At 44.1% G+C, this 15446-nt stretch overlaps 1 protein-coding gene across 1 annotated transcript in view; it reads right to left on the bottom strand.

Moving 5' to 3' along the window:
* Positions 1–15446, bottom strand: part of TTC6 (tetratricopeptide repeat domain 6) — a 141258-nt gene that overhangs the window by 106971 nt on the left and 18841 nt on the right. The window contains exons 5-11 of the mRNA XM_044271261.1: positions 8518–8727; positions 4957–5116; positions 4557–4661; positions 3078–3208; positions 2764–2839; positions 734–1137; positions 120–594 (exon numbers count right to left, since the gene is read on the bottom strand). Coding sequence (XP_044127196.1) covers positions 120–594; positions 734–1137; positions 2764–2839; positions 3078–3208; positions 4557–4661; positions 4957–5116; positions 8518–8727 — 1561 coding nt within the window. The remainder of the gene's footprint in view (positions 1–119; positions 595–733; positions 1138–2763; positions 2840–3077; positions 3209–4556; positions 4662–4956; positions 5117–8517; positions 8728–15446) is intronic.

Genomic DNA, 15446 nt, shown 5'->3' with positions numbered 1-15446 from the left:
ACTCCCTCTTACACTGGTGGTAAAGTCTCACCCTGCTTGTAACCAGGAAATTAATTTTTTGCCCCTTGGATGTAAACCCTAAAACATCTTTGCTCTTTTTCGATATTCTATACTCTTACCAAGTCTAAATCTTGAAGAGCCAGTGTTAAATTCCCAATCTTTCTGTGAAGTGCACCCCTTCTACAGTAGTGAAATATCGAAGGTGTCTTCTGTTGTTCTATTCGATTGGTCAAATCAGAAATCTCTCCCATTACATCTTGTACTGATGCTGCTGGGTCTTCAACCAGAAGTGCAGGTATTGAATCCAATCCAATGGTCCATGACGTTTCCTCCTTGGCAACTTGTTCAGTATGAATGACGCCAGTCATATCAAAACACTTGTGGTCATCCTCAACTGATGCCTGACTTGGTGGAAAAACCTCATCAAACCAATTGTTCCAGATATCTCTCACCCATTCACGAATATCCAGACCAGTCTGGAAGCTACCGTGTGTCTTCAAGAAGCAAGAAAAATCTAGCTGGCGTGGAAGACTTTTGCTCCTCAGACGCTGAGCAGAGCTTGGTCTGACTGGTGTTCTTACCAGGGATATAGATCTGTTTAAAAATGAAATACTTATATTTAATAGTAGGTATATATTCCTAATATAATAGTGACCACAAAGTGTAGTGTATAACTAGGTTATAATCTGTGGAGGCATCAGCAGACCCATGCACAAAGTTAAAAAATACTAACCTTTGTATGGTGCAGGGTGGTTGGTTCAGCTTCTGTAGAACTCCCTGCAATTTTGATGGATGCAGGAGTCTTCTCTTTTCCTTTAATTTCTTCTTAAAGGGAGAGACACGTTTTAAGACGTGAGCTGTGACAACTCTAGAATCAGAAGAAAATAACTCATTGCCTTTCTCCACAGGTAAGACTGGCTTCAGGGTGTTGTGTGGCAGAGACTCTGCAGTTTGTGCTTCTTCTTCTTCTTCTTCATGAACTTCATTACGGACACCAGGACCAGCTGGTAGAGGTATTTCTGACTTGTAACACTGCTGCTTCCACATTTCCAGCTCTTTCATACTGGTCTGAAAGTCAGCTGAAAGATGAAACATACTTTCCCTATGGACTGATAGATCTGGGGTAGAGATTGATTTCTAGACAACAAAAACACAGAAAATATCAAGTATTTCAACTATATAAATTCCTTTACAAAAATATTAGCTGTAAATAGCATTGAACATCATACCTATTGTGCATATCTACAGTATCCATCTATCGATCTGTCTCTCAGTCTGTCGGTTACCTATCTAGCCATACATATTAGGCCTCATGTACACAACTAGATGTATTTTGTGGTCCATAAATAGCAGATCCACAAAATACAGGTACCATCCGTATTGCATCCGCATTTTATGTGGTCAACATTTAGTGGCCAAGTATAGGACATGTTCTATCCTTTTGCGGAACAGACATACGGATGTGGAAAGCACAAGGATCATCTGTGTGCTTTCCGCATCTGTATGTCCATTCTGCAAAAATATATAATATGCCGACAAAATGTGGAACATGGACCCTTTATAGTCAATGGGTCTGCAAAAAATATGCGGATGGTGAGATTTGTGGACCGCAAAACGTATATGGTCATGTGCATGAGGCCTAAAGCTGAGCACACATCAGTTGTGTCCTGTGTTGTTTTTTGGCAGAGACGGACCTAACTGATATATGTGTAAGTACACTTTAGTGAACAGGTTCGGCGTCCATGGACTGATAGTGCCGGACAGGAATAACCAGCATGAAGTGTTTTTCTGTCAGTCACTATTTGACATCACAACGTATGCGCTAGATGAAAATCGATGATCCCACAGAAAACGATATGATCAGTTCTGGCTACAGTTTTCCTTCAGCGTTTCTGCACTATTCGAGACAAAGACTGAACCAGAAACTGGGACGGATATATATTTAAAGAGGCCCTTAGATGTATTTATGCAAAAGCTACTAATTCAGTGACTATCTAATGTATGTGAGGGACCTGCCGACTGTCCCACAACGGCATATGTCGAGGAGGCTTAAAAACTGGATTTCAACTGCCTGATCCTTTTGCTCTCTGGGTGATAAACCATTGACAGGAGTCTGGCAGTACCTTTTTTGCCAGAACAATCTTATGTGTATGACCAGCCTATAACCCATATACAAGAGAAAAAAGACAGGAGGCAGCCTTTACCCCAGACAGATCCATCATTGGTGCTGTACACGTGGTAGTGATCTCAGAGATCCAGCCAGGTAATAATAATAATACAGCTAGTACTGAGGTCAAAAGGAGCTGCAAAAATCCCGAGTGTGGGAAATGTTTCTTTACAGTACAAATTAATTTTTAAAGTTACTATGCGAGACTTCGCGAAGCAATAACTTCGGCTCATTGGAGCCAATACATTCTAATACTGTACGGGGCTCGCTCATCCCTAATCACAACCTGTGCTAATTTCTTACAGATCGGGGAGACATGAGAGGGGGCAAACCCAATAGCAGAACCATCGGTAATTCTTGAGCCATACATACAACAATATCACATTTGTGTTAAAATTCAATGGCTCAGACTCAATTATAAACTGTCCTCTAGTTACTGCCATATGTTTCTACTCATTTTCCATGTCCAGCAATTGGCGCATACAGTTCTGGTCATGAAACAAATCTAGGGGTCACGTGTAACACATTTGTCTTTCATCTATCTGCCAAATTTTCTGACATTGAATAAGCCGTTGGATATTAACACATTTACTTACCATTGACGATCCAGCAGATGAAGATGACAGATGGACATCTGGCAATGATTGACTATCTCCGAGATAAAATTCTGTCCTATGAACGCAAAGCAATAAGGAAAAAATAGATCTATAAAAAATGGAGGAATGGTGTCCTATAACTGGATGTTACATCACTATATCAATGTACAGAATTCTGTAAGTAGACTGATGAATATTTCCCTATAGAAAGCTATAGTCATCTCCTGAAATACTCTGTGCTTCAGCAATTATTCTCATCCATAGATGGATTGAACTAGTCAAAATATTTTTCCATCTACATAAATGTGATTCACGAATTAGATCTAATGAGAAGTCCAGAATTTACCAGCATCGCCAGGTCTTCTACATTCTCCTCGTCTGATGACTCGCTCTCTGCCTGCATTGACGCAAATTCTTCTACTTCATCCTGTTCATCCAAGCAGCTCTAAAAGATGGCAAAATACATTCCGACATATTAGGAAGAATTGTAAAAAATTACAGCATGAAGAATAAACAGCAAGCAGCGAATATCACATGTGTTCATCAATAAGTATCAGAACTCAGAGGACTGTTATGAGTAAATCTGGCAAGACATTTTAACTACAAGAAGCATCAAGGTGCAAAAAACATGGTTAAAGGGTATAGAGCTGAGGACATGGGCTGCTAGATGGCCGCTAGCACATCCGCAATACCCAGTCCCCATAGCTCTCTGTGCTTTTATTGTGTAAAAAAAACGATTTGATACATATGTAAATTAACATAAAAGAGTCATATCTTACTTGTGTGACCAGAGAAGAGTCATATTTTCAAGCTCTGACTCATCTCAGGTTAATTTGCATATGTATCAAATCAGTTTTTTTACACAATAAAAGCACACAGAGCTATGGGGACTGAGTATTGCGGATGTGCTAGCGGCCATCTAGCAACCCATGTCCTCAGCTCTATACACAAAATCCCGGTGACAGGTTCCCTTTAATTGTCCACTTCAGCTCTACTACATCTGTATTTTTTTGGGCTAAAGACCCCAATAAATCTACCTATTTTAAGACTATTTGCAAAAAATCTTGATAGCAGGTCTTAGAGATCTGGCACCCGGTCAGAGGGGTCTGGCACCCATAAAGCTCCATGCCTGATCAATGAAAGAGATCAGGAAGAGAGAGAGCTGGGTAGCTTTGAATTGCTGCACGTTCTCTCTCTTCCTGACCTGTCTGATTAGTAATATGTCCACTATGTGCACAATATTTTCAGCTTTCTTACAAGACGTATTAATGAAGCCTGGGGAGGTAAGTAAACCACCAGATCACCACCTATGTCATTCAGCAGCAATTTTAATGTCGCTTTGTGCACCTTCTCAGTGATTTGGGTTTCAGAAGGCATCCGTCACTAATTTTTTTATCCCACAAACTGAACCTGAATATGTGATTTTTAACTTCAGAATCCACTGGCATTCATTCTCCTGCACAAAAGATCTGTTGCACTGTCCCTACACGTGTCCCTTTTCAGATGCTCTACTGTGAATGCGCAGCTTTGTTAGGGTCCCAGGTAAGGATAGCCCCAGCAGACCCATCTCTATTCTCATAAGGAGTGCCTTCTGGTCTTTCATTCCTCTTTAGTAACTACCTGTTATTAGCTGTTGTAGAATTCTGAACAGTATTTTCAAGGCATACTAAACATAAAACTGAATGATAAAGGTACACAAAACTACATTTTTCTCAAATGAAAATATAAGCCCAAATGTAACCCCCTTCCCCCCAAAAAAAGGAAAACAATACTAATGTCCCGGTCATAGCTACCTCATACTTGGCAAACAGGGTCTTCTGCATCAGTGACAGAGGAGATGAGAATTTGGGAGGAGCTGGAGCCCAGAACATCTTCAGCGTTCCTGGGTTCAGAAAAGCCTATACACAACAGAGACATACAAATAATACCGTAACATACTATATATTAACGAATGGTCGTCAACCATATCGTGTTTCAAGTTACACCTTTTCTGCCTGTGAAAAAACATGTACTAATGAAATTTGCACTGCACCTATACTTTTAACAAAGTTCTGATATGTCATAGTGACAAGAGGCTTTGATTGGTGGGGTCTGAGCGCTGAGACAACTCACTGACTTTCTACTGGGCCTTTCTTCAGAAGTGAGGAGAGAAGGCACACCATATGGCTTTTTTATTTCAAGAAGTCATGTTACCTGTTCTCCAACAAGCTGCATTCGGGGTCCTTCCACATAATATTCAGCAATCTTCTGCCACTGCGGTAGGCTCTGTGGATTTCGAGGAGGCAGGGTAACAACACCACCCTTCTGGTCCAGAGACGGTAATGAAGAGGCTGAAATTCCATCTTGTAGAGGCCTGCAATAACACAGACTGAGTAAATTCGTGTCTGAGGCCTCTTCCACACATTATATAAGAGCACGTATCAATTATGGAGACATGGGCATATCTACCAGAGTAGCACTATGGGGCCCAACAACTGAGGGGGTCCATTCCCACTCAAACATATGGTGCAGTTAGTAATGACGTGCATGCAACGTGCCATGGTACATTGAATGTGCCTCATTGTAAGTTTTACTATGGAGCCCCATAGTTATCCCTTCTGTGTGACATCACTATATTATTCATTGTATTGTGCACTGTTTGTGTGTTATACCTGCATGTGACATCATTACATGTTTTTTACTGTGCTGTGAGGAAGCAGGTACATGGTGACATTTTTTGTGTTATTCCTGTGCTTTATGACATCAATGACTCTGTATTATGACATCACTGCGTGCACTATCCCTGTACTGTGACATCACTGTGAAAAACATTATCATGACATTATTACATCACTGTGAGCATTATCCCTGTACTGTGACATCACTGTGCAGATTATCCCGGTGCTGTGACATCACTGTGCAGATTATCCCGGTGCTGTGACATCACTGTGCAGATTATCCCGGTGCTGTGACATCACTGTGCACAGTATCATGCCATTATTCCATCACTGTGAGCATTATCCTTGTAGTGTGACATCACTGTGTGAATTATCCCTGTTTAGGTAGACTAGTCATAAGCTTTTTTGAATTTGCTGATGGAAATGGAGAGATGCTATCTACTGCTCCCCCACCCTGTAGTTCAGTCTACATTCCTACCAATTGTAGTTCCATGCTATTCATAAACTAAAGGTGCTTGGTCAGTGAATGGAGACCACACGTTTACATGCAGCAATCTCCTCGACTGTATGAGGATGAGGGATCGCTATAGTGATCTCTGTCTTCATACAGATTCATGGTATCTGAGAGGCAGATCCCTGTGTAGACCACACAATCTGCTGCTCAGAAACCATGATCGGTGGCGTCTGCATGAACAACAGGATCACCCGATGACCAAGCTTTTCGCTTGTTGATCAGCTGCATATTTACATGGGAAGATTGTCGGGATTCTCGGGCCAGCTAAATGCACCTTAAAAGTCTGGCCTCTGATTTTTGTCAGTGGATTCCACGAGCTTCAATGGGATCTGCCGACAAGGTAACCTCTATAGAGCTGACAGACTGGACAGCTTCTTATCCACTGTTAATAAGTATATAGATTCTGAGGAGCCAAAAGGACACGTTCATGCGGAAATCAGGACCAATAACTTGGCTGAATTATATGTCTATGGCCACCTTACAACTATCTCTAAGACTAGAAACATTGGGAAATTATACTGCAACCTCATCCAGTCCAGCAGGTGTACGGGGGAGCAGAATTGTTGAGGTTGCTGTTTAACTCTGGTCTTCTACTGATCAACGGATCACTGCGGTTTGTAACTGGAAACCATTGTTCTGGCAGTTTCGATAATATCCCCAGATAAGAAGAGCTCCTTATTTGAATAGTGAAACCAATAAAACCTTTAGGGTTAAGGATCACTGGCGATTGTAATTGGAAACCATTGTTTAAGCCGTTTACACAGTGGACATAGCTGCTATGGCTGATCTCGAAGGACGAGTGTACATAAAACTTGCCCTTTCTCCTATCCTGGGACCTCAGATGATAGATGTAGTAGGCTGGTATGGTACCCCTGAATTTTCTATTAAATCCGCCTAAAATATTCCCTAGGTGCAGAATGTAGAAATCTTGGGGATCCTCCAGTACTTGACTGAATAGCCCTCGATCCTGTATGTTTGATACAGCGGTTGGGATGAATTATAATGCTGATCCTTGCAGGTAAACCCCAATATTTCTATTGTGGGTCCTGAATATTTTGTAATGGATATTTTGGAAGGGTGAAAGACCAAATTCACTCAGAGTTTTTCTATACAATTCAGGTGTCAAACACTTCAATATAATGAAATGAGCACATTCTGGAGGTCACTATGAAGATGTACTGATGACAAGAAGGCGAGTTAAAATTCATTCATACCCCGTTTAATTTGTTGTGAGAGATACTGGGGGTTCCAGGCTGGACACAGTGACTGGCGAAAGTAAACACATATCACTCATGAGACGGGTGACAAGTGGGGGCCAGGTCTTGACGTACTGGGAATCAAGCATCCCATGCACACGCTCCTGTAATGGGCTCTTTGTGTAAATGGGAGGGACTGTCATGGATAAGTGATTTCTTAAGAGAGACCACATTCCAACAGGAGAGATAATGACTGTCAGGCAATTACACCTGTCTTCAGCACTGCCCGCAAAACTACTCTGCTCAGCTAGGCTGACAATGCAAATAGCTGTGGATTCTGCCAAGGGGTGGAAAAGTAGTATAATGGAATATATTAATATAAGTACATTTTATACCCTGAAGAGACACTGCAAGACCATGACAGAATTTACTCTTTACTCGAGACCATAGTTTGCTCTCCATGCTAGCGCTGCTAGCTAGACCTCCATAGCCCCTGCTGAACATGAGAACTGCGGCCCATGCTCCCCGTTTGAATGGAGTGAAAGACTAAGCATGTGCGTCCACCGCTCCATTCAACTCTATGGCACTGCTGGAGACACAGTAGCTGAGTATGTGCCCAACAGAGTTGAATGGGGAGGCAGGGTGCATGGGTCCACTCTATTCAAATGTGGTCATGATCGGCAGGGGCCCCAGTGGTCGGCTTATCTCCTATCCTGTGAATAGGGGATTAGTTGTATTGGCAGAGGCCCCAGTAGTCTGACCCATATGCTCTATCCTGTGTATAGGTGTCACGGTCCCTCCTGTGACAGAGGTTAGAAGATCTGAGAGACTGGCTGCACGTTAGGTTATCTGACAGCCTGTTTTCACTTTTTGCAGTGTTGTTGTTGGTAGTGACTACACCTCTTGTCTCAGGTGTAGCTTGTGCTCATTACTGCTCCGCTATTTAGTCTGGACTCACACTTCATACCATGCAGTTGATATTATCTGCCTGGAGTTGGAAGAGCTGGTGTGTGGTCCTCATCTGAGTTCCTGCTCATCCATTTTCTATGGAAGATAAGTGTACTTCCCTTTGTATTCTGTTGTTCCCTTTTGCTCATTGTTTACTAGGCCTCAGGGAGACGCTGGTTCGTTCATCTGGGAAGGAAGCAGTGGTCTCAGACCCTGTCACTACTCATAGGGCTATTCAGGGTTACTAGGGCCTAGGTTTACGGTGTATGTATGGTCTATTCATATTGACAGGAGTCAGAGCTAGGTTTAGGGTTTCCTAGGTGGTGGTCATTTTCTTTCTGTTGTCATTCTGGTGTTCCTCCCCTCCCCCTACATTGTGACAATAGGGGATAAGCTGGATGACCCACTACCAATATTAAAATACTAAAGATATTATTACCCCCAGTCTTCTTCTTCACAGCCATTTGGCAAGCCGTATTTAGCGTCAATTACTTGGTTCCTTTCGGGTGGGATGGTAACATTCAGCTCGATATTATGGCCTTTTCTGTCCACTGTGTGATGCACCCGTGAAGACACTTGAAGGTAGCTTGGTAGGACATGGTTGGGTGACAAGGTGCAGAGGTGATGGATTGTCTGATGTTCACCAAATCTGAAAATGAAAAAAAAAAAATGTCATTACTTAATTTTACTGCTTTCAAGTTCTCACACGAGATGTAAAGATGACATAGAACATGGATTCATTATTTAAAAGACCACATAAAACAGAATACAATACGTCTACCACTGTGAAAGAATAAAAACGCTAATCTCATAAGACAACACTGAAACTGCAGAGATGCTCCATTCATGGAGGGTGGAGGTGGCAGACATGTCTTGGTGCATGGGGGGACCCGAAGGCTCCTTTATTGCAAAACAGAACCGCAGTTTTATAAAATACCATGTTATAGTTGAGAGGATCTTTTAGGGCCTGCTCACACGGCAGATCCTGACACTGTCAAGATCCACTGTACTTTATATACCTCGTTGTTCAGTTCGGATGTTGCAGACCTGCTTGCAGCTTGGAGCTAAACCACAAGCAGACCCCCTCCACAGCTCCATAGTGGCAGTTGTGTGCACACAGCGCCAAGGAAAGACATGCCCCTTCTTGGCGCAGTCATGGCTTTAAACTGTCGGCCCGCAAACTGCAGCGATGCCTACCATTGAAAACAATGGGAGCCAAGTCATGTTTACAGCCTACCCACACAATGGTCATAAAAGGGCTCCCTTCAGGCCCATCACTGACACAGAGAGTGGGAGGAAGCCTTCTGCCCGTGTCAGAACGTCAAACGTGGAAGAGGATTTTACGGGGCCACAGTGTTGACCCTGAAATCTGGCAACCGTTGCACTTTTCCCAATTGCACTATATTAGTAACTTTCTGTCTCCAGACAGCCCATTTAAGTAATGAGAATATTAAAATATATGCATATCTCTATAGATACTGTATAGTTTATTATGCTCACTAAGGGTATTTTTACACGGTGGACATTTCAAGTGGTTGTGATGGGAATCCACATTGTCGTTTACACAGTTGCGGATTTAAAATCCACATCGACCCCTGGCAGATGTAGATCCAAGCCTTCAGATTTATGGCCCAGATTCCATGGCGGACCTTTCTGGCAAAACGTCAGCCACATGAATATACCCTATATAGCTTCCTGCTTCCCTTTACTGTCATCTACTTATCCAGTAAAAGACCACAAAACATAAATAAAGCTGATAAAACACCAGAAACTCATCAAATCCATTAAAAGGCATTGGGAGGATCATGATGAGTCTATTCATCCTGTGTATGGATTGTGTAAAAGCTGAAGTTATGACTGTATGGTAGTATTATTTCATCATCATATGATGGTATTGTTTCATCAGTGTATGAAGGCATCACTTCATCATTCTATGTGGCATGGTTTCATCACTGTAACTATGTCATCACTACTGGGTATTATTTTATCACAGTATAGAGGTATTATTTCATCACTGTATGGTGGTATTATTTCATCGCTGTATGGTGGTATTATTTCATCACAGTATAGTGGTATTATTTAATCGCTGTATGGTGGTATTATTTAATCGCTGTATGGTGGTATTATTTAATCGCTGTATGGTGGTGTTATTTCATCACAGTATAGTGGTATTATTTCATCAGTGTATGAAGGCATCACTTTATCATTCTATGTGGCATGGTTTCATCACTGTAACGTAGTACTATGTCATCACAGAATGGTGGCTTTATGTCATCACTGCATGGTGGCATTATTTCATCACAGTATAGAGGTATTATTTAATCGCTGTATGGTGGTATTATTTCATCGCTGTATTGTGGTATTATTTCATCACAGTATAGTGGTATTATTTAATCGCCGTATGGTGGTATTATTTCATCGCCGTATGGTGGTTTTATTTCATCGCTGTATGGTGGTATTATTCCATCGCTGTATGGTGGTATTATTTCATCACAGTATAGTGGTATTATTTCATCACTGTATGTTGGTATTATTTCATCACAGTATAGCGGTATTATTTAATCGCTGTATGGTGGTATTATTTCATCACTGCATGGTATTATTTCATCACTGTATGTGGCATTATTTCATCACTGTATAGTGGTATTATTTCAACACTGTATGGTGGCAGTATGTCATAACTGTATGGTGATATAATTTCATAAATGTATTATGGCATTGTTTTACCAATGTATGGTGGTATTAATTATCACTGTACGGAGGTATTTCATCATTGTATGGTGGTATTATTTCATCATTTTATGGCAGCATTAAAGGGAACCTGTCACCAGGATTTTGTGTACAGAGCGGAGAACATGGGTTACTAGATGGCCGCTAGCACATCCGCAATACCCAGTCCCGTAGCTCTGTGTGCTTTTATTGTGTAAAAAAAAAAGCCTCTCAGGCTATGAGCTGAGCGCTGCGATTGGCCAGCGCTACAATATGGGAGAAGGAGACGCCGGCAGGTTCCCGTGGGTGGAGCCTAACTATGAAGATACCGGAGGCTATACCGGGAGAACGGAGCGGCGCCCAGGTATAACAGTAAGTGCAGGGGGATCCCTGGGCGCCGCTCTACATGTCTGTATAGTTAGTTTAGAAGTTTTATTCTAGTGAAAGGTCCTCTTTAAAGGCGCTTCCTACCACAGGAAGTGGCCTCAGCAACCTCATGGTTTTAGCTTGTCTATCTCCAAGTGCGAAGTTGTCTCTCTTGCCTGCTTCGCGGTGTACCGGACCTTGCTTATTTAACTCCTGGACTTTGCCTGTTTGCCGCCTGCCTCTGACCAAGGACTTCGCCTACGGACTTCGATTGATTGCCACCTGTCCAGACCCGGAATCTCCTGGCCACGCAAGTCCCCTCGGTGCTTGCCCCGAGTACTCTGAACCCCTGGTCAGCTGCCACTGACTCGGGGACTGCTCTGGAGTGGCACCTGGTAAGTGGTACCTACCCTAACGGCCCAAGTCTATCCTCACCTCTAGAGGCTCTAGTGAAGACCAGGTAGTGGCTTAGTTACGCCCCTCCAGAGTATACCCAGTTAGTGTCACAGTAGGTCCACACCCGCTTGCATAACAGTTTGCTCAGACCATGGATCCCGCTAATCAGAACCCAGCAAACCTCACCGAACTGTGCCAGGAGTTGGCTCAGGAGAGAGAATGTCAGGTTCATATTCTGTCCTATCTACGCAATGAGAACATGCGCCTTAATGACCTTTCGCCCACCAACCCTGCCCCTTCAGCTCCCGCTGCAGCGGCTAACCTGGTACCAGCTCCGTTGAAACCCTATGTGCCATGTTCCTGTACTCGTTTGTCAGCTCCGCCACGTTTTGATGGAGACTCTAAACAGTGCAGGGGATTCATTAATCAGTGCACTATGCACTTTGAGCTGATGCCGCATCAGTTTATTTCTGACGGAGCCAAGGTCACCTTTTTAATGTTGCACCTTACAGGAGAAGCCCTGGCCTAGATCAACCCACTCTGGGAGAGGAGTGACCCAGTCGTTATGAAACTACAGTCCTTCCTAGAGGTTTTCCTTAGGGTGTTTGAGGAGCCAGGACGCACCACCTCAGCTGCGTCTTCTATACTGCGGTTGCGCCAAGGAAGTCAATCCGTGGGCCAGTATGCAGTCCAGTCCCGGACAATGGCCTCTGAATTGGACTGGAATAATGAGGTCTTAGTGGCCGCCTTTTGTGAGGGTCTCTCCGGGAAAATTAAGGATGAACTGGTCGGTCGGGATGTTCCCTCTACCCTGAACGACCTTATTTCCCTGGCCACCCAGATTGATCTGCACTTCCAGGAGCGTGCTAAGGAGGTAGCACGTGAGACTAGACCATATCATCCAGCATCTTCAGTCCCTTAGCCTTCTACGTCTGCGGCTGCGCCACAACCCTAGCAGGGTGACCGAGTCAGGCTGACTGAACAAGAACGTGGTCACAGTCGTACAAGGGGGTTTTGCTTCTATTGTGGCGGTGCTGTTCATCTTCTCTGTTCCTGTCCTCTGAAGCTGGGAAAACTCCAGAGCCTTGGGTCTGTTGGGGAGGCATCCCTAGGTGAAGACAATTCCTCTCCTCCTCTGACTCTGCCAGTAACCTTGTCGTTAGGCAATGTTTGATTTACGGAGAACCATGCCTAGTGGATCGTCATCAGATACCTGTTCAACGCCTGCAGAGTCCTCTGACGGTATCATCCGTCGATGGAAAGGCTCTATCTGAGTCCATACAGTTAATCACGGAACCTGTAAAATTAGAGGTGGGAGCGCTTTATTCTGAAGAGATTTCATTCATTGTCTTGATTGGGGACAGTCCTGTCTTGGGAAGTGTCTTAATTCAGCCAGCTCGGTCACCTCGGGTACCACCCAATCTCCAGGGTCTGCCAGTAGAGTATCATGCTTATGCGGGTGTATTTGACAAGAAGAAAGCTGAGACGCTACCTCCTCACAGGCCGTATGACTACCCCATTGACTTGGTTCCGGGCTCCTCGCCTCCTCAGGGACGCATCTATCCCCTGTCACCAGCAGAGACACAATCCATGTCTGAATATATCAAGGAGAACCTCGACATAGGATTTATCCATAAATCTTCCTCTCCGGCTGTTGCAGGTTTCTTATTTGTGAAGAAGAGAGATGGCTCACTACTGCCATGCATCGACTACAGGGGTCTTAACAAGATAACCGTAAAAAAAAAAAAAATTCCTAATTCCTGAATTGTTTGATCGCCTCAGGGGAGCTAAAGTTTTCTCTTAGACATACGTGGGGCCTTCAACCTGATCAGGATTCGCCAGGGGGATGACTGGAAGACCGCATTCAACACCCGCTATACCACTATATCACCACTATACTGTGATGGTCACTATGAATACCTGGTAATGCCCTTTGGACTAAGCAATGCCCCTGCAGTGTTCCAGGAATTCGTTAACGATATCTTCAGAGACTTGCTATATTCCTGTGTTGTGGTGTACCTAGATGATATCCTTGTTTTTTCTCCACATTTGACTACTCACCGGAAGCAGGTTCGTCTGGTCGTTTAAAGGTTAAGAGAAAATCGTCTGTACGCCAAGTTTGAGAAATGTTCCTTTGAGCAGTCCTCTCTGCCATTCCTAGGATACATAATATCCGATACTGGTCTGCAGATGAATCCTGAGAATCTGTCAGCGATTTTAAAGTGGCCTTGTCCTTCAGGTTTAAAAGCAATCCAGCGGTTCCTGGGATTCGCCAATTACTATGGCCAGTTTGTGGCGCACTTCTCGTCCTTGACTACTCTCATCTCTGCCTTGACCCATAAGGGAGCAGATCCTAAGAATTGGACAGCTGAGGCTGAATCGGCCTTCCAGGCCTTGAAGCAGGCCTTTTCTGCGGCTCCGGTTCTCCATCGCCCTGATGCAAACAAGCAATTCTACCTGGAAGTGGATGCATCGTCTCTTGGAGCTGGGGCGGTGCATTCACAAAAAGCTTCCTCTGGTAAGATGGTAACCTGTGGTTTCTCCTCCATGGCTTTCTCTTCTCCTGAGCACAACTATTCGATTGGGGACAGAGAGTTATTGGCCATCAAAATGGCACTGGAGGAATGGCGTTACCTTCTAGAGGGAGCATCTCATCCTGTGGTGATCTACACTGACCACAAAAATCTGACCTATTTGCAGTCTGCACAAAGACTGAATCCCCATCAAGCCAGATGGTCCTTATTCTTTGCCCGTTTTGATTTCGTTCTTCGTTTCCGTGCCGCAGAGAAGAATATCAAAGCAGATGCTCTCTTGAGGTCCTTTGATGCTACTGATCGGGAGGAGGAGCCTCAACACATCATTGATCCCACAAAATATGCTGTTTGTCCTGTCAAGTTGTCTGAGACTCTGCCCGAATTTTTTTTTTGTTGCGCAGAACCTCAGTAAGCAAGTTCTAGTCTGGGGTCATTCCTCAAAAATTGCAGGTCATGCCGGACAACGCAAGACTTTCAAATTCATTGCTCAACGGTACTGGTGGCCATCCATGCGGCAAGACATCCAAGAGTTTGTCGCTGCCTGTCCGTCATGTGCGCAGTATAAAACCTCCAAGCAACGTCCAGCAGGTTTCTTACTTCCAATTCCTGTTCCTGAGGCTCATTGGCAACAGATAGCCATGGATTTTCTTACTGATCAACCCTTGTCCTCCCAAGTTCCATCCTGGTGATAAAGTGTGGCTTGCCTCCAAGTACATTAGGCTTAAAATGCCCTCTTACAAATTGGGTCCACGCTTCATTGGTCCATTTTAGATCCTCAAGCAAATTAATGATGTTTCCTACAAGCTTAAGCTGCCAGCCTCTCTTTGGGTACCGAATTCCTTCCACGTCTCCCTGCTGAAACCTATAATCCTGAATTGTTTTGTCAAAAAACCTGTCTCAGCTCCTGTTGCGGTCAGTGATGAAAACATCTGTGAGGTAAAAGCTATTCTGGGGATGAGGAAGAGTAGAGGTAAAACCCTGTTTCTTGTGGATTGGAAGGGGTTTGCTCTTGAGGAAAGATCTTGGGAACCTAGAGAAAACATCAATGCCCCTCTTCTGAAAAAATTATTGTCCAGGACAAGGCCTGAGGAGAGGGGGCGTAAGGGGGGGGTGGTACTATTAGGCCAGCGGTCCGTCCCGGCGCTGCTGCCCCTAACCGCGGGCAAGGGCGCTGGGCTCCCCACTTTCCCTGCCGCCATGCTGCCACTGACTCAGGGACTGCTCTGGAGTAGCAACTACCCTAACGGCCAAAGCATATCCTCACCATCAGAGACTCTAGTGAAGACCAGGTAGTGGCTTAGTTTACGCCCATCCAGAGTATACCCAGTCAGTGGCGCAGTGGGTCCACACCCGCTTGCATAAT

The sequence above is a fragment of the Bufo gargarizans genome, chromosome 11 (genome assembly GCF_014858855.1).
Source record: "Bufo gargarizans isolate SCDJY-AF-19 chromosome 11, ASM1485885v1, whole genome shotgun sequence".
Taxonomy (NCBI): domain Eukaryota; kingdom Metazoa; phylum Chordata; class Amphibia; order Anura; family Bufonidae; genus Bufo; species Bufo gargarizans.
This window is presented reverse-complemented; position numbering and strand designations above follow the sequence as displayed.